This window comes from Chaetodon auriga, chromosome 3 (genome assembly GCF_051107435.1).
Source record: "Chaetodon auriga isolate fChaAug3 chromosome 3, fChaAug3.hap1, whole genome shotgun sequence".
Taxonomy (NCBI): Eukaryota; Metazoa; Chordata; class Actinopteri; order Chaetodontiformes; family Chaetodontidae; genus Chaetodon; species Chaetodon auriga.
This window is the reverse complement of record NC_135076.1, coordinates 16,352,010-16,374,866: the sequence shown is the minus strand read 5'-3', so window position 1 is coordinate 16,374,866 and position 22,857 is coordinate 16,352,010. Positions and strand designations below refer to the sequence as shown.

Sequence of the window (22,857 nt, the reverse complement as noted above, 5' to 3'; positions counted from 1 at the left end):
GTAGTTGTATTTTAAGGCAGCATTACTTGGTGTAATTCTACAATAGATGGAGAAAAATTGTTATATCACAGCAGTCTCAGTCAAGACCATAATTAACCACAACAATTACTACTCCAGTAATAGTCAGACAAGCTCTCTACAGTTTATAGCAGCTGTTTTGATAGCAGCCATGTACAAAATCAAACCATGGACCTGCTCAAGCTTCAAGACAGACGACAACGGATCTGGCAGAAATTAGCCCTGATTCTAAAATTAGCCTCTGGCGACCAGTCTGAAATGTATTACCATGCAAGTTAAAATAGGACTTATCTTACCAGATCATTTGCATCTTATATGTCATATATGTCTTATATCTCATACACATTATATCAGCATATGTTATTGTGTTGTTTTTATCTCAGATTGGCTTTGACAAAAGTGTGATTCTGCTCAATGAAACATGTACTAAACAGTCCAAAAAAAGAACACACATTTAAACACAGCACACACTCACCGCCCTGCTCGTGTCTAATCCCGGATTTTCAGGATAGCATAAAAGCTCATCTGACCACGGTCTGCTGCCCCTGACTTCAAAATTAACGAACTCTGACAAATACAGCCTCACAGTCACACAGGTGCTCATGGGAATTGAGACGCTGTATAAAGTTTTTCATCTGTTTTCTTTGTTCCTTTTTTCCAGCAATACGTCATGCTTCACGATATGGTGGCAGCTCACAGTATTGTCCGTGTGTCTGTATGCCGAGCCAACAATGGTTTGTAGATATTTTTGTTTTTGGTGTTGTTCTTTTTTATTTATTTGTTTTTGCTGATGTGCCTCAGTAGAGTCGTTTTAATAGTAATACACTGCATGTGTTATTCTGTTCTGTTTCCTGCTTTTCTGAAGAGTGCTTTCCCAACCAAGCCTAGTAGACATTTTTCTGTGTCTGTGCTCGGCCAGACACAATTACACAGTCACCCTGCTTTGGCTGTCCTCCAGATGGCTGCAAGGGTGGGACAATGCAGGCTTGGAGAGAGAGTCTGTGTAGGTTAGACAGTGGGTGTAGCATGTGTATATGCATTTAAAAGCACTCTTTAAGGCTTCTACGCATGTTTTTTTTATGTTTGGATGCTTTTTAAAATGGGTAATTGTGTCTGCAGAAGTGATGCATAAGCATTGACAGTCTCATCAGGTGTCTGATTAGCTGTAGCCAATTAATAAAACTCCTGTTCAGAATCAGTTAGAAGTACTGTTGTGGAACATTGCGTACCTCTTATATTTTTTGTTTATGCATTCATCTACTGCACTGGCCCTTGCTTGTGATGCCTCAGCCTTTTTTTCCTGCTAGCTAGAGAGCCGTGAGTAATGAGAGATGTGCTGAGCAAGACTCTGGGGCTCTGACACACAAAATATCTCCTTTCTCACCCACACCCTCTCCACCATCTGCTACTGTTGGCTCATTGACACACTTTTCACCTTTATCCACACTTGTGATTTTGTCTTTTATTTTGTTAACCACGCTGTTCTCCACCTGTCTGTAATTAATGTACATGTTTACCATCTCCACTCCTCCATTGCACCCTCCCTTCCTGGCAGATATCGAAGAGATTTTGTCTACTGATCTGGTGCCCGGTGATGTGATGGTCATCCCCAGCAATGGGACCATCATGCCATGTGACGCCGTGCTGGTCAGCGGCACCTGCATCGTCAATGAAAGCATGCTCACAGGTTAGAGCCGAAATCTAAGTCTGATAACTCTAACAAGGGGGAGAGGCTGTCGGAATATTTGATATCTATAGGTAAACTTAACCAGTGACCGCAGGAGACTCCAAACAGCAAAATACACTTCCTGTAAATCTCAAGTCCTAATATCAGTCTACCCCCCAATCAGGTGAGAGCGTTCCCGTGACAAAGACCAACCTCCCAAACCCAGCTCCAGGGGAGAGCGGGGAGGAGACTGACAGTGCCTACAACACAGAGGAGCACAAGAGACACACACTCTTCTGTGGCACCCACGTCATCCAGACCCGCTTCTACACAGGCGAGCTGGTCAAAGCTGTGGTGGTCCGCACAGGTAGGTGTGTGTGGGTCAGAGGATACTCTATGTATTTAGAATTAATTAACACTTAATTTTATTAATTTAGATGATCTGTAAATTAGTGTAAATTTCCTTGAAGCTTTGAGAAAAATGTGCTTTTACACATTTGAGTTTTACTGAGACACCACTGACTTCATGAAAAGTGCAGCATTGCAGAGGTCAGAAATATACATTTCATTCAGGAAGCCACCACATTATGTGCTCCACTAAATATTAAATTCACATTGGAGACACTCTTAGAAGACTCAAATGTGAGTGTTTCATCAAATACTGAAAAACCTTTTCATCCAAAACAACTTGTTTTCCAGGTTTCAGCACAGCCAAAGGCCAGCTGGTGCGCTCTATCCTTTACCCAAAACCCACCGACTTTAAGCTGTACCGCGATGCCTACCTCTTCCTGTTGTGTCTGGTGGCTGTGGCTGGAATTGGCTTTGTCTACTCCATCGTCCTCAGCATCATGAACAAGGTAATCTAGGAGGTGACGAGCAGATTAATCTCTTATTCTGAGTTACATGGGTTCAGAGTATCAGAAGTAAAGGGGCATGACAATGAATGTGCAACTGGAAGAAAATCAAGTTTTGGAACATTTACTCTCTGTCTCTGTTTGGTTACAATCATAAAAAATACATAATATGTACAAGAACTGCACTGGTTTGTATCTCCAATGAAAATATGACAATGCAAACATTTTTAAAATTATGCAAGGTAGATTTTTTGCCCACTAGGCTGCAGAATCTCTTCAAAACAGATGCTCAGTAACAGATGCCCCATCAGGTTTTTTCTGACATGGTAGCAAAGCGATGCACAGCAGCCCAATTGAGTCCTCTTTTTGTTAAGTCACTGACTGCTGTTTTAGTAATTCAGCCATTTTAGCCATTCCCTTGGTCCAATATTATGCAAATGCTTTTTCTACAACACACAGCATGGTACTACATTTCTGAATCACTGTGTGCTGCTGAATGTGAACTTTTTGAGACATTTAATTTTCCCTTTTCTGTAACATTTGTGTTATTATAGGCTTGTTGTGGGATTAGCATCAGACTTAGAGGATCAGCCATTTTGGATCGTTGCTTTGGATTTGTTGTTAACATGAATAATCAAATGAGAAAACCTGAAGCTTTGCTGTACCACTAAAATGCCACATATTTGACTATCAAACCTGGATTTTATTAGCCCCTTCGACACTTGCGTGTGGGTGAACTGTGAATACAGCAATCAAAGACAAGAAATTATCAAAAAATTCCAAAGTTTTGTTTTTCCTTTCTACCTGCCCCAGGTGCCAGCTAAGACCATCATTATTGAGTCCCTGGACATTATCACCATCACTGTGCCACCGGCCCTGCCGGCCGCCATGACAGCCGGCATTGTGTACGCCCAGCGACGCCTCAAACGCATTGGCATTTTCTGCATCAGCCCACAGAGGATCAATATCTGCGGACAAATAAATCTGGTCTGCTTTGACAAGGTGCGTTCTAGTGGTTGCATGACTGCTGTTTTTCCTCTTTACGTTGTTGCCACTTAACCAAAATTGATGGCACCTATGTCTTACAGCAGTAAATATCTATTTAATTCTATTTGATTTGATTCAATTAAATTCTGTTAAATTCTTCTTTCTGTGTACGTACAGACTGGAACTCTGACAGAAGATGGATTAGACCTATGGGGAGTCCAGAGGGTTGAGAATGGCAGGTAAGCTGGTCTCTACTCTTAATTTCTCGAACATGGAACTACCACTGTTTTAATGCATTGTGGCTGCATCCCAAAGATGCCTCAGAAATCCAAATGGATTGTCTTAGTTTAGGTGTTGCTGTGTTGGTATTGCTTCTGATTAACTGGTGGAAAGGATTTGAAATATATGGAATATCTTTTTCTGTAGGTCTAATTTGCTTAATGTCAAATCTCAGTAAATGCTGAAATCACTGTGCTGTAACAGCTCAAGGGAAACTGTTTAGGTACCAGAAGATATCTATAAAATCAGCCAACCAGTGTCCACTCAGAAAATGTGTCATTCTGTCAGTTTGCCCATTAATTTTTATAATTGTTCGTCAGATATTGTCATGTGCTGGAAAACTGAGTGATATAATGGATTTGTCAGTGAAATCCTCTGGAAGCTTTCCTTGTCCACCTCCCATTTCTCCTGCCTCTCCAGTTTCCACCTGTCAGAGGAAAATGCCTACAAGGAAAATCTTGTCAAGTCCCAGTTTGTGGCTTGTATGGCCACCTGCCACTCTCTGACCAAAATAGAGGGCCAGCTGTCCGGAGACCCGCTGGACCTCAAAATGTTTGAGGCTACAGGCTGGGTGAGTTGTTCTGCATCCATCTGAAAGCATAATGTTGGGAATGTGGAATGTGATTAGTCAGACCACCTTTAAAAATGTGCATGGAGACAAAAAGCCTTGTGGAATCCATTTTACTGTTCGGTATGTGCAAGCCACCAGTGTGTGACAGAAAGAGGGAATCTAAAAGACATCTGTTATGTCACACAATAAATGTGTCAGAAATATTGTTGCTTAGACATTTTTCCTGATCTCCGTCTTCTCTAAATCTTTGTTTACACAGATCCTGGAGGAGGCCACTGAGGAAGAAACATCTCTCCACAACCGAATCATGCCCACGGTGGTTCGACCCCCAAAACAGCTGTTGCCCCCAGAGCCTGCAGCATCACCAGATCAGGACATGGTATGAACAGCAACCCAAGATATATTATGTCAATACAGACACTGAAACTGAAACACACTATATACGGACATATCAGTCTAACGATATTAATGAAATGTTAGAGCTGAGGTGAGGTCTTGGTTGCTTAAATCCACAGACTACTGGCTGCAGTTAAAACCAGCTTCAGTATAACATCAATAGACACTACCATCACAGCATAACAAGAGCAACTTATTACACTGAGTGATTTCTTTATTTGATTCTTGATTCTTTCTTTTTCTCATTCTAGGAACTTTATGAGCTCTCGGTAAGTGGCCTGCTACCTTTGTGAAGCTGTACTTATCTTTTTCCCTCCAAATGGACAGTTCAGATTTTAAAGAGCAGTATAATTGAGCAGAAATAGAAATAATAAGTAATGTAAATTACATTTTGTTCATTGAAATTTATAAAATTGCTAATTAATTTGTTAATTGTTCGGTATCCAAAAAAATAAGGATCTAATCTTAACAGGTGTCACGATTTTGTCAGTCAAACATTAAAGTTAGTAGTAACGTTGTAATTAGTCTTTTATTAGCATTATCTGTGTTTCATTTAATCTTTTCCTTGACATAAATGATAAAGACTGTTATTTGTGTTTGTGTGTGTCATGTGGGTGTGCGTGTGCAGTCAACCTATGAGATTGGTATCGTGCGCCAGTTTCCTTTTTCTTCAGCACTCCAGAGGATGAGTGTGGTGGCTCGTCGGCTGGGGGAGAAACGTATGGACGCCTACATGAAGGGGGCGCCAGAGGTGGTGGCAAGTCTCTGCAAGACCGAGACAGGTGAGATGTCGAGGGTCTCTGTACCTGCTATGGTGGTGAACAGCACTGGAAATACACGATCGGTTCGAGTCCGAAAGAAATGGGAATGAAATGGTCCACAGCGTATGTTTTCACTGGAGTCGATGACAACAATGCTCATTATCCACACAAACTTGCAGAAGTGCAGGAACTTTCTGCCTCCTTGTATGTGTCACATACGAGATCTTGATGCTAACAGCGAGTTGTTATGAACGAGCTAAATCTGAACGCTTGATGTGTGTGTTTGGTGTATCTTCTTTTCCTGCTGTCTGTCTCTAACTTTTCTTTTTTGTCTCTGTGTCTTTATGCAGTGCCAGAAAGCTTTGCCGAGGTTTTGGAGGGCTACACTAAACAGGGTTTCAGGGTCATAGCTCTGGCTCATCGTCGACTTGAATCCAAACTCACCTGGCACAAAGTCCAGAACATCAACAGGTAGTGTACTGTTTATTGTTGATTTGACCTTCATTTTAAACCGACCCAGAAACTTCTAAGGACTGCTGCTGATATTTTACTTTGTTACTTCACACTGCTGATGTTACACTGTCATGCCTGCATTCCTCTTGTCTGTGATATATAAATAAGAAAACTAGGTGAAGGTGTGCTTGTGTTCAAAGTAATTCAGTGGTATTGCAGTGTTATTTTAGGTATTTTGTTCACACAAATGCAAATGTTGTGCGTCTTGTCTTTTGAATTAGGGAACTCATAGAGGCAAACATGGAGTTCCTGGGTCTGATCATCATGCAGAACAAGCTGAAGGCAGAAACCCCAGGGGTGCTACAGGACCTCCACAGAGCACACATCCGAACTGTTATGGTTACAGGTGAGACCATGTGCACATGTCTACACACACACACAGGTCTTAAAAAAAGTCACAGAAGAGAGCAAACACACACAGATATATAAATGAAACTATACAGTGCACATAATAACACACAATCTTCCTTTCATGTTTCTTTCTGCCTGTAGTTGGTTAAAGTTCTTGCATTGCTGTGACACAGGCAGCATAATGAGTTTGGTAATCTGTGTATTGGCAGTGAAAAGATTTAATCCTTCTGTATTTAGTCAGCTGTACCTGTAGTCTCAACTAATAACATTTTCTAGGCTGCTCAGTGTAACTGGCACACACTAACTCCAATGTCCACCAGAGGATTTTACTTCCCTGCTTGGCTTTGACCTGGTCATCTGTCTTCTGAAGGTCACTACACAGACCTTAAAAAGAAAGACAGTCTGTCTTTTTATGATGGGCTCCTGTTTCCATTCACCGTCCACCCCATCAGTCACATCCTCTCCTTCAAACTCATTTAAATATTAATATGGGTTGTCAAGGAATGGACCAGAGAAAATCATAGTTGTGCTGCATGTGTATTTGCCAGAAAATGAGGTGAAGAGAGTGACATAAAACAAAGATGTTTTCAGAGTAAGAACATTTGTGTCTCAGCTAGATACTGTTAACAGCCTGTTCATCTATAATACAATAGCCTCTTTTGGAGATTTTAGATTTTATCTTTTTACTGCATTGTTGGAGGTTCCAATGTTCTAATCTTGAAATGTGTGCTGTATTTCCAATTTAGGTGACAACATGCTGACAGCCATCTCCGTGGCCCGAGACTGTGGAATGATCCCTCCCCAAGACACCGTCATCATTGCCGATGCCCTCCCTCCCCATAATGGACAAGCCGCCAAAATCACCTGGAGATATGCAGACAAGCCGAGCAAGACATCTCGCCTGGAGGTGATGCCATGGCGCTAATGCTAACATGGTTACTCGCTCAAGCACAAAGCACACTCATTGATAAGGAGGAACTGATGAAAAAGCTTGCGCAATCAGACACATGCACACACACACACACACACACATACCCCAAGGGATGGAAAGACAAATTAGAGCCGAGAATGTAATGTTATTTCTGGCTCCGCATCCAGATGTTAGAACTCCATAGTAAATATTGAGGCGAACTCAATATTGGTATCATAAAACGAGTTGGCTCTAATCCATTCTTTCTTTACTGTAGCAGGAAGTGAACATCAGTCTGGAGGATGTGTGTCATGTAGATGAGCACAAAACACAAGAGCTGTACCACTTTGCCATGAATGGAAAATCGTTTGCTGTCATCGAGGAGCATTTCCCCGACATGCTTCAAAAGGTATGAGGTCTCTTGAACCAGAGTGGACATCAATCGATATAGTTATCTCCATGATTCATAATGTTTCTGTTATGATGGTGTGTTGTGTGTTCTTCCCTGTAGTTGGTGCTGCATGGGACAGTGTTTGCCAGAATGGCTCCAGACCAGAAAACCCAGCTCATCGAGGCGCTCCAGGGTGTAGAGTTAGTATTTGAGTCAAATCACTCATTGTAGCTATAAAAATTTACTGATAAGTCCAAATCAGTTTGTGTTACTTCCGCTATATATGCTGCTTGCCAGCAGCAGAAGAATTTGCCATCAACCGGAACTGCAAAGAAGTGCTGATTTTATGGAATTTGTCAAGGTTCATGTGGTCACATCGAGCACAGAGTCACTGTTCTTTGTTATTTGCTCACAGCTATTTTGTGGGGATGTGCGGAGACGGAGCTAACGACTGTGGGGTATGTGCAGCCACTTTAAACGGTTTAAATGAGCATTACTTAATTGCAGTCTGGTTGTACATTCCTTATATTTCTTAATTTCCTCACCCAGGCTCTGAAGAGGGCTCATGGGGGGATCTCTCTGTCGGAGCTCGAGGCCTCTGTAGCCTCTCCCTTCACCTCCAGGACCCCCAACATCTCCTGTGTCCCCAGTCTCATCAGGTTGTCTTTTCGTATTTGTCTTTTCACCTCAGAAGTGCCAGGATGGATAGTGTTATTGTCATTGCATACTACTTTGTAGGTGTTTTAATGAAGGCATAGACTATTAAGTATTAATTGGATAACTGCCCTGATTTAGTGGTTAGTTTCACTTTCATTCTTCATTTTAATTTTTTTAGCAATGAGCAGTAACAGTGTGTCTTGCTTCTACAGGGAGGGCCGTGCTGCTCTCATCACCTCCTTCTGTGTGTTCAAGTTCATGGCCCTCTACAGCATCATCCAGTACATCAGCGTCACTCTCCTCTACTCTGTACGTAATGCTGTTCCCGCACAGTAGAAGCTGAAGAATGAATGAGAAGGTCTCTGACCTGTGCTGTCTGTTGTTTTTGTTTCTTAGATCCTCAGTAACCTCGGAGACTTCCAGTTCCTCTTCATCGATATTGCCATCATCCTCCTCATTGTCTTTACCAGTAAGTATTAGAAACATAAGAACAAGGTGATATATATATATTTTTTTGTTTTTTTTTATCATGGTTATGTGTTTCGCTTGTATTTTTCTTCCTCATAATTTCCCCTGCTCCTGCTCCTCTTCAGTGAGTCTGAACCCAGCGTGGAAAGAACTGGTGTCACGTCGTCCCCCATCAGGTCTGATCTCAGGGCCCCTGCTGTTCTCCGTGCTGACCCAGATCCTCATCTGCTTGGGCTTCCAGACCATTACATTCCTTTGGGTCCAACAGCAGCCCTGGTACTCAGTTTGGACACCACTTACAGAGTGAGTACTGAGATAAGATTTGAGAATCATTTCTTGATATCTTTTAAACAATGTCATGCACACAGTCAGATTTGTGTATTTTGACCCCAGACTAAAAATGTTTCCTGACTGTTTATAAATCAAACTCTCTTCTCACACAGCGTCTGCAACCGGTCATCACACATTAACGTGTCTGACCACAACGACACAGAGGTGGACGACCACAACATCCAAAACTTTGAGAATACCAGCGTCTTCTATGTCTCCTGCTTCCAGTATCTCATTGTTGCCATAGTTTTCTCAAAGGGCAAACCCTTCAGGCAGCCTAGCTACAAGAATTGTAAGAAACTTGCTTCTTAATATGAATGTCCTAAAATAGTGACAAAGTTTTTTGGATGTGTTACAAATGTGTGTTTGTGCTTGCATGTCCTCTCCTCAGGGCCTTTTGTGCTGTCTGCCTTGAGTTTGTATGTTTTCCTGCTGTTCATCATGTTCCACCCTGTCGAAAGCATTGATGAGTTTCTGGAGGTAAGACGACACACCCAAGAACCCTACAACTTTCACTCAGCTCTGCCAAGCTTTATACTTTTAGTATTTTGATATAATATAAAGGCCCAGCCTGTCGTTTGATTGATTAATAACTGAAGAGCTGCTGACACATAAAGCCTTAAAATGAGGCTCTCTAGCTAAGACTCACCAATGATCAGCTTTGGAGTGTCTGTCTCTCTCGCTTTCCGCACAGATTGTTTGTGTCCCGTTTGAGTGGAGAGTTAAACTCTTCCTCATCATTGTCGTCAATGCTGCTGCGTCGGTTTTGGTGGAGGTAAGACGCACACTTCGACACATGGTAACGGTAGACGTTTTTTCCCATGTTCAGTTTTCGTTCATTCATGCAGTGTGCTCATCTTTGTCTCATTTAGCTGAACAGCAGGATCAGTCTTGTGTCGTGAGAAGAAATAATGTTGTAAAGTGAAAATGTTGTTGTCTTTTAAAGAGACAAACTACGGTATCTGCAACAGTTAGCACTTGAAGTATGTGGCTGTCTTCTGTTAAATGTATGCAATTTTTGGGGCTTTTGAAATTCCTATAGCAGCATACGTTTGTCTGGTCTAATTTTTGGACAGACAGCTGCTCTTTAAGAAAATAATGGATTACAGTACAGCTGCATGACAATGTATAGTTTATGCTGGCCTGCCACATTTGGTGGAGCAGTATCACTCTGCCTCTGCCTTCCATTTTAGATTGCTGCCCTTGTATACATACACTTCTTAGCAGACATCCCAGACGATGCTGTTTCCTGAACTACCGGTCCAAATCCCCGTCAGCTTTTTAAGTGAATAAAGAAATTAAATCAGCGAAGATGATTTTGCACATAATCCAGAATTTCCAGTATTTATGAGACTTTAGTATCCATGCACTCTTTTCTTACTAATTTGTTTAGTTAAATTTTAATCTCACATGTATTAACACACAGCTTAATGGAAGCAAACTTGAAGCTTTGACACACTGTGGCTCTGCAAAAACAATTGATGACCTCTTTGCAAGAAACAGTAGCAGACGCTATGTGAAATCAAATTAGCCTTTCTGTAATTCTTTCCCCTGCCCACTGCGCTATTCCATAGACCTTCGTCCTTGACATCATCTTATGGAAGCTTGTGTTCAGCCGAGACAAACAGGGCAGCTTTGGCGTCACTCCTGCCGCCCCGACACCACAGGTTGGGAATATCTGACACCTTCTTCTTAAGCCCTTTCATTTTCCTCTTGTGTGGTGTTCACTCTCTCTGTCCCCACTTCTTCTTCTAATGCTACAGACCGCACCTTTCTATTCTAACCTCTAACCGAGACATGCATGTGCGAGACACCCGTCTCATTCTGATCTGTCCTCTCCTTCTCGTATTCCCCTGATGGGCCTTTTGTGCAGGGGTTTAACAGTTGTACTCTGTTCTGCCGCTCCATTTGAGATAAGCTTCATAACTGCTCTTATGGGCAAGTATTTTATTTAATAACATTATTGCTGAAGCGGAAAGCTGCAGTATTTTCAAATTTAGAGCAACTGGTGGTCAGTGTTTAACACATTTACACTGAGAGAAGTGAGTTTGTGACAGAAGTATTTGCTCTCATCTCCTTTTGAAACCACCATATAACCACGCTCAGCTGTCAATATGTTAAACTTATGAGGCATGAGAGTATTTAAAGCAACTTAAACCCTCAATCTGTGAACTAGGCTCCTAAGGTGGTGACACACATCACAATGCAATATAATGACTGAAAAGCATATTAGAGCAGAGTGATATGTGCCAGACACATTGTTGTGGAAAACATCAGCTTCAAGTACTTTAAAGCGCATCTTAATATATAAACGTGGCATTATTGTTATCATTGCTCAAACACTTGCCTTGGATACCTCCCATTGCTTTTTTTTTTTTGTGTAGAAGTGATGATTGCCACCTCGTCTCCCTCCGTCTACTGCACCTCCAGTTTCAGCCTGCAGGCCCTGCTAAGCTCTACTTGCTGCACTTATCGCTTAGTTCCCTGTGTCCTAGATAGCTATGTCAGTCAACACTGTGACACACATGAACCTTTAAAATAAAAACAGATTACTCTCACTTTTCTTCCATTGTAATTTTAGTGAGAAGCTTTGACTCATTTATTTTTTGACTCTCCAAAGATCTGCTGTGAAATCCTTTTGTTTGTTTGATCTTTGACTCCATGAGCTTGTTTTTAAGGAGTGGGCTCACTCTTTAAGGTATCTCCTGCCAACTCCTTCAAACTATTACCATGCTGAATTTTGTTTTGAATGACTTGCATGCATGCACACTTCTTACACTATACCAGTGTTAAGACATGTGCCTACCTATCACGCTAATGGCTCCTCTGTAGTTTTGGATTTTGCATGCAGACGTTTTATTAGCATGCCACTGTGCCAATATCTATTTGTTCCTGAAAATGTCTTCAAAAACCTGAACAAAATATGACACAAGTTCATGGAACCATTCATCCCTCCCTTTCCTCCTTTCTCTGTTATTTTCCTTTCATTTATTTGTTTGTTGTTGGGGCTGTGGTATTTTCAGGAAGGCATTGACCGGCGGGCGTACAAGTGTCTGTCCTGGCTGTGTTGCCCACGCAAGATGACACCCAAGGCTCGCTACATGCATCTGGCCCAGGAGCTCAGTGTGGACCCCGATTGGCCTCCAAAGCCAGCCACCACCACTGAAGCCAAGCCCCGCCCAGAAAACGGTTCCACCTATCAATTCATGATCAACTCCTAGCACCCGCCCGTAATCTACCCCTTTCATACAGGAGACATGCATACAACACGTGTTCATTGAACACACACTCAACCCATTCAAGCAGAATTGTCATAGGATAATTACCGTCACCATTCAGAAACTTATGTCTAATACTATAGTTCCAGAGGCATTGCTGCAAAAGCATTACACATAAGTACCAAATAAAGTTTCAGTTTTTTTCAACACCCATGGTCTCTCTGGCTCGCCCACTCGCGTGCTCTCAGGTATCTCTTGCTTGTCATTTAAACAACAGTGACATCAAATGTAATTCCCGTACCCTGTTGTGTCCTCTGTTCACCAAAGCTGAGCAACATTCAAACCCAGGCTGACACCGTAGTATTCCCTCAGTTTGCCTGTGTGAAAGGGGTAAAAGAAAGAGCCAAAGTCCCACTCCTCTTCAGTGCTAGCTTCTGAGGTGCTGTCAGAAATGTCATGGAGCATGTTTGAAAATGTTTGCTTTTATACCATTGTTAAGATAAAGGTCTTCAGATTTAATGAGCAACTACAGTTCTCAGTAGTAGTAAAAAAGCCTACTTTCATGTCTGAGCCTTTCAGGATTATCACTGGAAAAGTACGGTATAGCATGATGCAGATGCTAGCCTAGAAGAGGAGTTGTGCTTTGGCCCTTAAAAGTACAACCCACTCTGACTGAAAGACAAGTTAGAGCATTGCTTCATAAACAAGTTTCACTTCAAGATGGAGATATGTAGGTTTCAAGGTGCGTGGAGTAAAGGATTGATTGTGGCCGGTGACTACTGAGCAACTGTGTATGATCTGATCATAATTTTTAAAATCTGCTGCAAATCCACTCCATGTTTATATTGTTGAGCAGCCACCACCTCACTTTTAGGACATTCACACAGTGAGTAACTTGTTTCACAAGTCTAACCTATTGTAGGCGGTGCAGGCTCTGATTGCTACTATGTAGTGGGCTTATACAGCTAGTGCACATAAATATATAGAGAGAGAGAGAGTGAGAGAGAGAGTTGTTTGAATGAGCTAGCATCACTCCCTGGCCCTAAGCACTAATTAGTGAGCATGGAATCATAACCAAAAAGCAATGCTTTAAAGCGTATCATGTACCCACAGGGATGAAAGAAATTACTCCTTTGAGACCAGTGTTCAAATAGTCTTACAAGCACACTGAGTTGTAGAAGATTGGGAATCTTGGAATGGCTACAGTCAACTTGCTCAATTGCACACCCCAGGCAGAAAACACAGTACATTAGAAATCACAGATCGATGATTGAAGCCACAAAACTATATCTGTTTTTGCATTTTTCTCGTAATTTGGCCACAACTTTCACACTCATTCAAAACATTATAGAATGTAAGAAGTTAAGGAGAACAGTGACGCACACACACGTGGTCGCCCTCTCTTAACCACAGGCTGGGACCTGTGGCAGGATCGCCATGTTAATGTCATTGATCCGTTAGTATTCTGGTCCAGACAAAAATATCTCAACACCAACATCTCTTCACTTCATAACAGGATACCTCTAAAACTAATGTCTGAAATCTCATCAACCTCTGCTCTGCTTTCAGATTAACGCTAACATACTAAATGTTAACATGTCACACTCACATGACAAGTGTTAACATACCATGCTAACAAGTATGACAGGGAACAACACGGCCTTTCCACTGGCGCTCCCCTCAGGCCGAACTCTTTGCCCCGTTAGTGGTAACGATGCACCAACAGAAAACTAGTCTCTACGCTGCATCCATCATTGCCTGCAATGAGCATTAACCTCTCATGGGCTGCCAGTATGGCTCTAAACCTTTAGTCTTATGTTTTGCATCTATGAGCCATGTGCTGTCAGCATCTGATGACATCAGACAGGAGACAGAGCCTACCACGTCTAGCATGAAGCCAGCTCCCTATCATCATGTTCTGATGGTTGCAATACTAATATTACTATGAATACAGCAAAACTGTAGAATTAAGAAACATTTCCATCCACATCTCTGTGTTTAAAAAAAAAAAAAAAAAAAAAATCTGCACAAGAAAATCCGGCTGGTTATTGTGGACAGTTAATCACATGCATGAGACCATATAAATCAAAGCGTCTTACATTTGCAAACACGTGTCAGGTTGGCTCCAGAAAGCCAGCTGTACAACTTGTATTTCTTTTTTTTTTCTTTTTCTTTTTTTTTTTTTAAACAAAATTTCTTCCTATGGAAGACTGACGTAATCGTAAATCAAGGCAAGGCATTGTGCGACCCATCAGCTCACTGTCCTTGGCACATTCAGAGCCCTCGTGCAACAACACACACTGCATAAGATGGCTGCTGGTTACCATATACACTTGTATTCATGTATTACACATAGGCTACCTGCATAGAGAGGTAAGGGCTATATTTTATGTTCACTGCTCTTTCTTTGACATTTAAAGTGATACGCCACAAAGTCTGTTCTTGAAGTGTCAGATACTCGCTCCCTCCCTGTGAACTTTAAAGGTGGCTGTAAACCTTTGTAGCGTCTCTCTTAATAAAAACCTGACAGTGAAATTCAGTCGGCCGAGAAGCTCCTTACACTGCACTAGTGTAAGCCGCCATGAAAATTGGTACCATTGGGAAAATGTTATGACAGATTGATTTCAAGATGACTGTAAGAGAAAACTAAACTCTTATTTACAGCCACCTTTAATGCAACCTTAGTGTTTGATGCTCGAAAGGCAGATTTAAGGTGGAGTGTCACTTTAAAGCAAAGACACCAACACACAATGTCAGTATAAGTGTACTCTCCATAGCAGCCTTTAATGAATTGCATGGTTTAATAATAATGATTTCAAGTCTGTCCCAAAGTATTTTCAGACTGCTGATAAGTGGTTATGAGACACCATGTCAAAAGAATGTCAAACTAAATGTAACATTGCATTTCCAAATGAAGCAAGTTATATGTGAGACATCTGGTGACAGCGCTGTATTATCCAGCACTTAATCATGTAGGACACATGACTTTGCATTTAGCTTGTCCATCGATTATTTATTATTTTATTCACATAGAAACAAAATCGCATTTCCTTCATATCTGAAGAATCTGAAGTTGCTTGGTTCCTAAAAGCCATTGTCTATCGAGATACTTGTAATAATATTACAAATGCATATGAAATTTGGGATCCATACTGTTTTTAATGACAAGCTCAGAAGTGGTATGTGACCATAGTTAGGAATGGATTCATTGTTTATTTGATGAGGAAAGTTCTAGTATTTTGTTGTAGTATTTTGTGGGTACATTTTCAGTGTGAGAAGGATATATACATATATATTGTAGATGAAACTGGTGAGAAATGTATAACATGGCTCAAATTGACATTCTTGTGCCAATTTTCAGGAAGATTCTCATATGTTGTAAAAAAACAACAACAACAAAAGTCAAAATGACTTATTTCTGTTGGATTTCATCACTGATGTCCAAACACACGAGCTTCTATGCCTCTGAGTATGCAGTGGTATTTTTTTTCTTTTTAAATTTGTTGTCAGGGTTTAATTTCTTTGTCCTAGATACCTACTGAGGCTAAAATCGAATGTTGTGTAAAGAACAAAATTTAATGCAATACTGTGGTTATTGATTCTATTTCCAAAGACTCTTCATCACGTCTGTATTGGTTCTTTGAAAAACAGAAGAAGAAAAGTTTTATAGTCACCTGCGTTCAGTTCTGTCAAATTTCAGTGGATGGTAATCTTAGAGGTTGGATTCTATCTGTATATATGAGATGTACATTTCTAGTGTGTGCATAAAAGTCAAAAGATTTAGATATAAAAATGGTTTTTGGATTATCAAAGGGCTGGTGTGTTTTTCTACTATTTTGGTACTGTGTTACAATCAGTTGTCTGTCTACTTTTGATTTGTACTGTCTTGGATTTATTTTGTACTTTTTGTGATGGAGTTGCATTAGATTGGATCTTCCTTATTAGGGCATGTATCGTGGGCATTTATCTCACAATCTGAATCAGTCATTGTGAAGTATGATCGGGCACTTGGATCAATATTTGTTCTGTCTTTGGTAAACATAATGCAGCACGTGTCTACTGTAAAGTTTATAGGAAGGTGATGTTAAACCATTTGGAGGGGAAAGATTTGTCTCTGCAGGTTCTACTTCTCAGCTTTTCTTTCGCTTCTCTTTCGTCTCAGTGCTTTGTATGAAACCAAGGATCTGACACAAGAAGGGAATTGGACTGATGTGGTGTATTTGGCGCCTCCTGTTAGCGAACTCAGAATCTGACCAACATCTGACAATCTTGTCGCTTTTCTGTCTCATCATTAAATGTGCATTTTTTACTTTATCTGTCTAGAACTTTTTAAAAAGTTTTAGCATCCATGTCAAATTAAAATGTAATTGGCAAAAGAATGTGTGTTGCTGCTCGATGTCAGCGGTCTATTGTTGAAGTGATTATATTGCTGCTAGGGGCAAAATGATTCAGTCTCACCTGTGTCACAACTGTGCACCTTGACCCAGAAAATTCATCCATTTCATGACATGCAAAGTGTAAATACTACAGTTGCTTTTCTTCTACGCGACAGTTTTGCCTTTTATTCTGACACAGCTATGTCAAAGCAATGGATTTAATGCTGAAACCTCTATGCTCTTATACAGGTACAACATATGCCGACTGACAGTTAGCACTGGCCTCATGTTCATGTCATGTATTTTAAGCAAACCATCGAATGGCATTTAGATTGAGTCAGCCACTGAGTATACGAAGCCTCATGTGGATGTTGTTTCCTCAGGGAAATGTGTCTATTTGTAATCGTAGAGAAAATAATAAAAGTTGATACCCAAACCGAATGAAAATATAATGTTGCTAAAACGTTTTATTACAGTCCATCTGTATGTCAGCTCTTTCAGGTGTGCTTTTTATTTGCAGCTCCCACACCTCAGCAAGAGGCTCATCTGGGATATATGTGTTGTTTATATTGGCAGAGATGTACATTTTTTGGAAAATTTTTGTACTTTATAATTTATTTTTTATTTATTTTCATTTCTTTTTCCCTGAGGATTGTATTTCAGATTTATCTTGATTTCTTTCTTTTCAATAAATGTTCTTGAAACAGTCAACTGCATGTCTCTGACTAACTTGTATCCACTGGGCATGAATGGGATATAACGCTGCAGACGTTTCAGGCAAGTGTGTAGTTATATGTAGAGTGGACCTCAAGTTGCGTAGTATTTCTAGTGTTTACCTGTTTAATTGAAAAGTTTGTCGTGTCTTACATCATTATTCTAGAGATATGGCCTTTGGAGGATTCAGCCCCAGAATTAGGATTTTTACAGCTTGTGCAGTTCACAAGTACACAACTGTAGCTTAAATAAGATCCTGTATATATCAGGAGGAAAATGAACTCTTAAAAACACTTGATCTTGATAATGCTTATGAAAATTAAACTCTAGACTGGACGTTTGACACCCACTAACCTAATGTGTTAACTTGAGGTGCCTCCTGTCTGATACGCAAAAATCTTTCCTGTGCAACAAGTAATTACATCTGCATGGACACTGCCAAGGTCACTCCGCTAACTGCAGACCTTTTTTCCGTATTTTGATAATGTTTCTGTGCAGCTGCCTGTTATTCATCAATTTAATCTCAATTGCACTTTGTCCTTAACTGTAGGCTTCACCTGTTTATTCAAATGACCTCTTTACCAGTCATGTTATCAGCATTGCCAATTTAAATGTCCCAGCTGACAGGTAGCACTCAGGATATTGTCCCAGATAAAATGTTAGAAACTTAAGACAGACAAAGTCATTTTCAGTATATGTGTGCTTTGTAACAAGTACAATGTCCAGTGTCTCTGTTGTATGACGCTGTCAACATGACTTATCATCTGATGATTACAAACCCTTCTGGCCCGGCTAAGTCATTTAACAAAGTGTTGTCCCATACACAGAATTCACGGCTTCAACATATTTTAGATGACCACGCAAAAGTGGTAAAAGACTGTGGGTTCAGTCAGAAAGTGCACTGTTTTGGATGCATAGGAAGTAATTCTTTGGTGCGTTTTCTGTCCGTGCCGATTTTAATGTTGTACCCTTCACCGGAAGTCGACTGTCATTCTGGCTGTGTCCTTGTTAGCTAACGAGCTAGTTAGCTGCCACAACAGGCAAGCAGATGTGTAACATTTGGAAAGATGAATTAAACCGTGCCTAAAGAGTGAATTAGAAAGAAATTTGCGTTTACCCGCTGTTGATTACAGCACCATGTTGCGTGTCGGGAGTAACGTTAAAACTACCTGGTAAGTTAGAATTTAGTAAAGGTAACGGTAACAGAAGCTAGTTGTGTTAGCTGTGGTATGAGGAAAGCACAGATAGCTGGTCATTTTGACAGCTGAGGACAGCGAAGCTAGCTACTTGCTTCGTGTAAATATACCTCGTCCTAGTAAAGAGACTCATTAGAAACATATTTCATAGCTAAATAGATGCATAACCAGTCTCCACTCAGTCACTGATATTTATTATAGGCTGTAAAGCGGTTTGTGTAGCTGTTGTGGATTTTGACGTTTCTTTAGCCAGTTAAGTTAGCTAGCTAACATTAACCAGGGGATGGTTTTAGCTAAGTTACCTGACAGAGGCTGGGCTAACGTTATTTGACAACAAATTACTTTACAGGCTATTGTGATATGAGTGTACATGTGTTTTATTCTCTAATACTGTTTGCGTAGCTAATTATATAATAATGGACAGTAAACTTAATGGATTTATTTACGTGTTGTATTGATTTGATATTATGTTATTCATTGGCCAGTACCTGCATCGTCAGGGACAGCGTTGGTCGGTTGGCTAGAAGCTTCCACTGAGATTATATACATATTCAGGAGTTATGATGTTTATAGGCATAGGAGGAAGGTGAGCTTGTGTAGTTTATTGTCCAGTTTCCCTTTTATCTCAGCATGGCCTGCAGGAACCTGGTTTCCACTAACATGGGGGTGAGATTTCGGATACCGCTGCAGAAGCTGCACCCTCTGTCCCGTGCCATCCATCACCGGTACTCGGGGAACACCAACCCTCAGCGAGCCCCTCACCGCACGGCTGCCCGTTATTTCACTTCCATGTCACGGCTGCCCATGCGGCCTCCCAAGCCTCCCCCAGGGTCAGGGGGCCGTAGCTATCAGCAGCAGCGCAGCTTCTGGGTGGCCCGCCTCGCTGCCCGGTTGCTAAGGCTCCGATACATTCTGCTAGGCTCGGCAGTGGGAGGAGGGTACACAGCGAAAAAGGTCAGTATTTAAAAAAAAAAACGTACAGAATTCACAAAACCTTTCCCTGGACACTTTAAAGAGCTGTCCCCTGCCTTTTCTATCTGTGATGGCATATCATTGAAAACAGTAAAAGGAAAACTTTTTTTCATGTGAACATGACATAAGCCTTTCACTTTATCTCAGACCTATGACGAATGGAAGGACATGCTGCCAGATTTTAGTGAATACAACTGGGTCATTCCTGATTTTGTCTGGGAGCTGAGTGAACAAATTGATCTTGGTAAGTGGTTTCATTTTTAACGTCATTATTCAACTGAATGTGCTTCTGCCTGGCCTTGTAAAGAATTCCTGATTTCATTAAATTGGAGACAGTTATTCTTTGTGTTACAGTTGAAGCATGGCTACACAATTACACGTTATGAGATAAGACTATCAACCTTTCCATCTTCTCCACTTGACATATTATCTCTTATATCTACAGATAAACTGGCCAAAGCTCTACCAGAGATGGAGGAGATAGCCAAGCTACTACCTGACCTGGACAAGATAGGCGAGAACTTCACTTTCCTCAAAAGCCTCCTGTCCTCTGGTGAGTGTGCAAAATCTCAGCTATGTCTTCATAAAGTCACTGCATCAGAACAAAAATAAAATCATCATCATCATCAAAACATTTGCAGACATCATTGTCTAGTCCATTGTCTAGGTTTCATAACAGTAACCGTAATTGTGCCCAAGCAAACCTGTCTTCCACATCTGCATTGGTCTCTGCTTTTATAGGTGATATATCTAACAATCCAGCTGGCTCAGACTCAGAGTAATGAAATAATATGAGGAAATGGCTTGCTTCATGCTCTAAATTACTGCTTTTTCTGCAATACCCCTCTTTATAATTATGGTTGCAAAGGAGCCCTCCCTTACATCACATAACCAATAACCAATATATTCTGGATCAGTAGGTTTGTAGGCTATGATGGACTATGATGTTGCAAACAGCCTTTTATTCAAATGGGACCAGGTGCACATTGCTGAGCACCCTGACTATTCATTTCTGTGTTCATTGCAATATATTTTATAAAGCAGCTACAAGGAGTTTTTTTTTTTTTACTGCAGACTGAATCAGTCTCAATTTAATACTGATGCCTCTATGTGACCTACATAAGCAAATGAGACCATCTGCTACATAGTTAGTCTTAATGCCTGTCACCGGATTCGGTTCCCCGCAAAATCAGATGAAACGATTTACAGCATGCAGATGGAAAGAGCCTATGTTTACATTTTCCCAAAGTGTCTTTGAGTAGTACATTAGCCGGTTAAAAGGAAGCAGCATGAGATTTTTGCATAAGAGAATTTTATTTTTGATGTGATGTTTTGTGGATATGGCTGATGGTAGATCAGGATCAGCAAGGAGAAAAAGAAAAATCACAGAACAACAAAAAATAGGTGAAAGGGACAGTGATGGAGCATGGACAAAAACATGAGTCAGCCTCAGTCAGTCATTCAACAGAAGGAGAAAGTTGTGGGATTTGAAAGGATTCAAAATCAATCCTGAACTGCCCTTCTTCCTCCTTCTATACAGGTGTGCAATACGTCCATATAACATAACATTACTAAGGAATGTTTATAAATTCAGCTTTCCCATCAAAATTGCACACAAATCTGTTAGTTGTAGGTTATGTCTAATCTAGGTGCTTTAAGTGGCACTAAAACAAAGTTTCACCACTGTCATACTGCAGTTATTAATCTTAGTTAGCCAAAAATGTACATTACCTCTTCTTTCTTTCACTGGCTTCAAAAACAAATGGACATCAATCCTTGGAGATGCTTGCATCAGGAGTTTTGATTTCATGTGGTAACAGCACACCATGGCTCACATACACAACTGTATGGAAGAATGTTTGAGGAAAGGGACAACTAAAACAATGTTATCCACTCCCCATTATGTCAGTTGAAACTTTCTTGAGATTATTCAGCTAACATGTTTCTGTCTCTGCTTTTCCAGCTGAACAGTCTGCTTGTTGAGAGTTCAAAAAAGATGTCTAATAACCATGCAAATTTGCCCCTACAGCATGTTTTTAGTCCATTTTTTTTTAATTCAGCTCTTTGAATCCAACAACACTTGACATCATTTAGTCATCAAGTCATGAGGTGGAGGTGATAATATTTTATGTCATAGTGCTACATAAACAAAGAGTTCTGCCTTCATATCTCGAGCCACTGGAGGTAACACCTTTAAATAGGGCAACCTCTGGATTGGCTGGTTTTGACACAATTTGACATTTTGGGCTCCTTGAGGATCAGGCCCAGTTTGGGGTGTGCTTGTCTCTTTTGACAGTTTCTTATCAAGTGGCTACTTGACTTGAAGCTCTGGCACAACAGTGGCTTTGTTTAAATACACATCATTCATGTAGTTGTGTCCCTGCTTTGACCACCATCCCTCTGCTTCTGTCTTTTATGATTTTTATCTTGTGTTGTTCTTCCTTTCTCCTCCACCCCTACCCTCCTGTCCTCCTCAACATTCTTCACAGGTGTGAGTTTGGGTAGTGAAGTCAAAGGAGCTTCTGGTCTGCATCTGTTGTTAGGTGTGTAAACCCCGCACTCAGTAGCGCTGCCCACTCCCCTCCTCTTTTCTCTCCGCCGCTGTTTGATCACTACCTTGCCACGATATTGGTATGGTCGTGGGTCCCTGCTTGCCATGGTTCGGCCCTAAAGGCGGTAGCAGAGCATCTTCCCAGGACGTTGGCTTCCATGTTGCAGACCAGTGCCACTGTCAGTGATGGCAGGGTTCATGGTTAACGCAGGTTCTGTATTCAGTGAAATGCATGACCTGTCACGAGGATGGTGGAAAGGTCTCATCCTGGACTTGGGGTATTCAGAGGAGTATGCTTATTAATGTAGACTTCCAATTTTACCCTGTGGCTGACATCTGGTCACTGGGATAATTGAAAGCCTCAGTCTTAAAGTTTCTCTCCCTCTTTCTGAATTACTTTCTTGGAGAGCTTGAATGGATTCTATTCTCAAGTCCAAATCAAAATGCAGTGAAGGAAAAGTGTTAAATACAGGCAATAACACCAACATGACCGAATGAAGGCTTAAATACGGATCCAGCGTGTTCGCCTTTAGTATGTCCCCTCTTCCCTTTTGACTTTCTTTAACCTGGCTGTCCTTGGCTGTACTTTGTCCTACCTGTGTGGTTTTTGCCTCCTTTGACTTCCACCCTCTCTCTCCCCTGGCCTGTATGGGCTGCTTCCTTTAATCATGCTAACTT

At 41.0% G+C, this 22,857-nt stretch overlaps 2 protein-coding genes across 6 annotated transcripts in view; both read left to right on the top strand.

The window, feature by feature from the left end:
- atp13a3 (ATPase 13A3) overlaps nt 1-17,457 on the top strand; it is a 33,062-nt gene extending 15,605 nt beyond the window's left edge. The window contains exons 10-34 of one of the 2 annotated variants that reach the window (XM_076725794.1): nt 680-752; nt 1,574-1,705; nt 1,869-2,051; nt 2,384-2,541; nt 3,352-3,540; nt 3,703-3,764; nt 4,225-4,375; nt 4,635-4,754; nt 5,023-5,040; nt 5,400-5,553; nt 5,883-6,003; nt 6,267-6,391; nt 7,143-7,303; nt 7,587-7,715; nt 7,818-7,897; nt 8,113-8,155; nt 8,247-8,356; nt 8,567-8,663; nt 8,751-8,823; nt 8,948-9,125; nt 9,266-9,444; nt 9,544-9,632; nt 9,847-9,927; nt 10,727-10,819; nt 12,176-17,457. In XM_076725794.1, coding sequence (XP_076581909.1) covers nt 680-752; nt 1,574-1,705; nt 1,869-2,051; nt 2,384-2,541; nt 3,352-3,540; nt 3,703-3,764; nt 4,225-4,375; nt 4,635-4,754; nt 5,023-5,040; nt 5,400-5,553; nt 5,883-6,003; nt 6,267-6,391; nt 7,143-7,303; nt 7,587-7,715; nt 7,818-7,897; nt 8,113-8,155; nt 8,247-8,356; nt 8,567-8,663; nt 8,751-8,823; nt 8,948-9,125; nt 9,266-9,444; nt 9,544-9,632; nt 9,847-9,927; nt 10,727-10,819; nt 12,176-12,373 — 2,997 coding nt within the window. In that variant the 3' untranslated portion in view covers nt 12,374-17,457. The remainder of the gene's footprint in view (nt 1-679; nt 753-1,573; nt 1,706-1,868; nt 2,052-2,383; nt 2,542-3,351; nt 3,541-3,702; nt 3,765-4,224; nt 4,376-4,634; nt 4,755-5,022; nt 5,041-5,399; nt 5,554-5,882; nt 6,004-6,266; nt 6,392-7,142; nt 7,304-7,586; nt 7,716-7,817; nt 7,898-8,112; nt 8,156-8,246; nt 8,357-8,566; nt 8,664-8,750; nt 8,824-8,947; nt 9,126-9,265; nt 9,445-9,543; nt 9,633-9,846; nt 9,928-10,726; nt 10,820-12,175) is intronic. The other variant, XM_076725795.1, reaches the window with a different exon arrangement.
- Nucleotides 17,458-18,449: 992 nt separating this feature from the next.
- opa1 (OPA1 mitochondrial dynamin like GTPase) overlaps nt 18,450-22,857 on the top strand; it is a 37,287-nt gene continuing 32,879 nt past the window's right edge. For 2 of the 4 annotated variants that reach the window (XM_076725792.1, XM_076725790.1), the window contains exons 1-5: nt 18,451-18,632; nt 19,286-19,610; nt 19,776-19,872; nt 20,074-20,181; nt 22,118-22,171. In XM_076725792.1, coding sequence (XP_076581907.1) covers nt 18,598-18,632; nt 19,286-19,610; nt 19,776-19,872; nt 20,074-20,181; nt 22,118-22,171 — 619 coding nt within the window. In that variant the 5' untranslated portion in view covers nt 18,451-18,597. Of the gene's footprint in view, nt 18,633-19,285; nt 19,611-19,775; nt 19,873-20,073; nt 20,182-22,117; nt 22,172-22,857 lie in introns of all 4 variants that reach the window. The other 2 variants (XM_076725793.1, XM_076725791.1) reach the window with 2 other exon arrangements.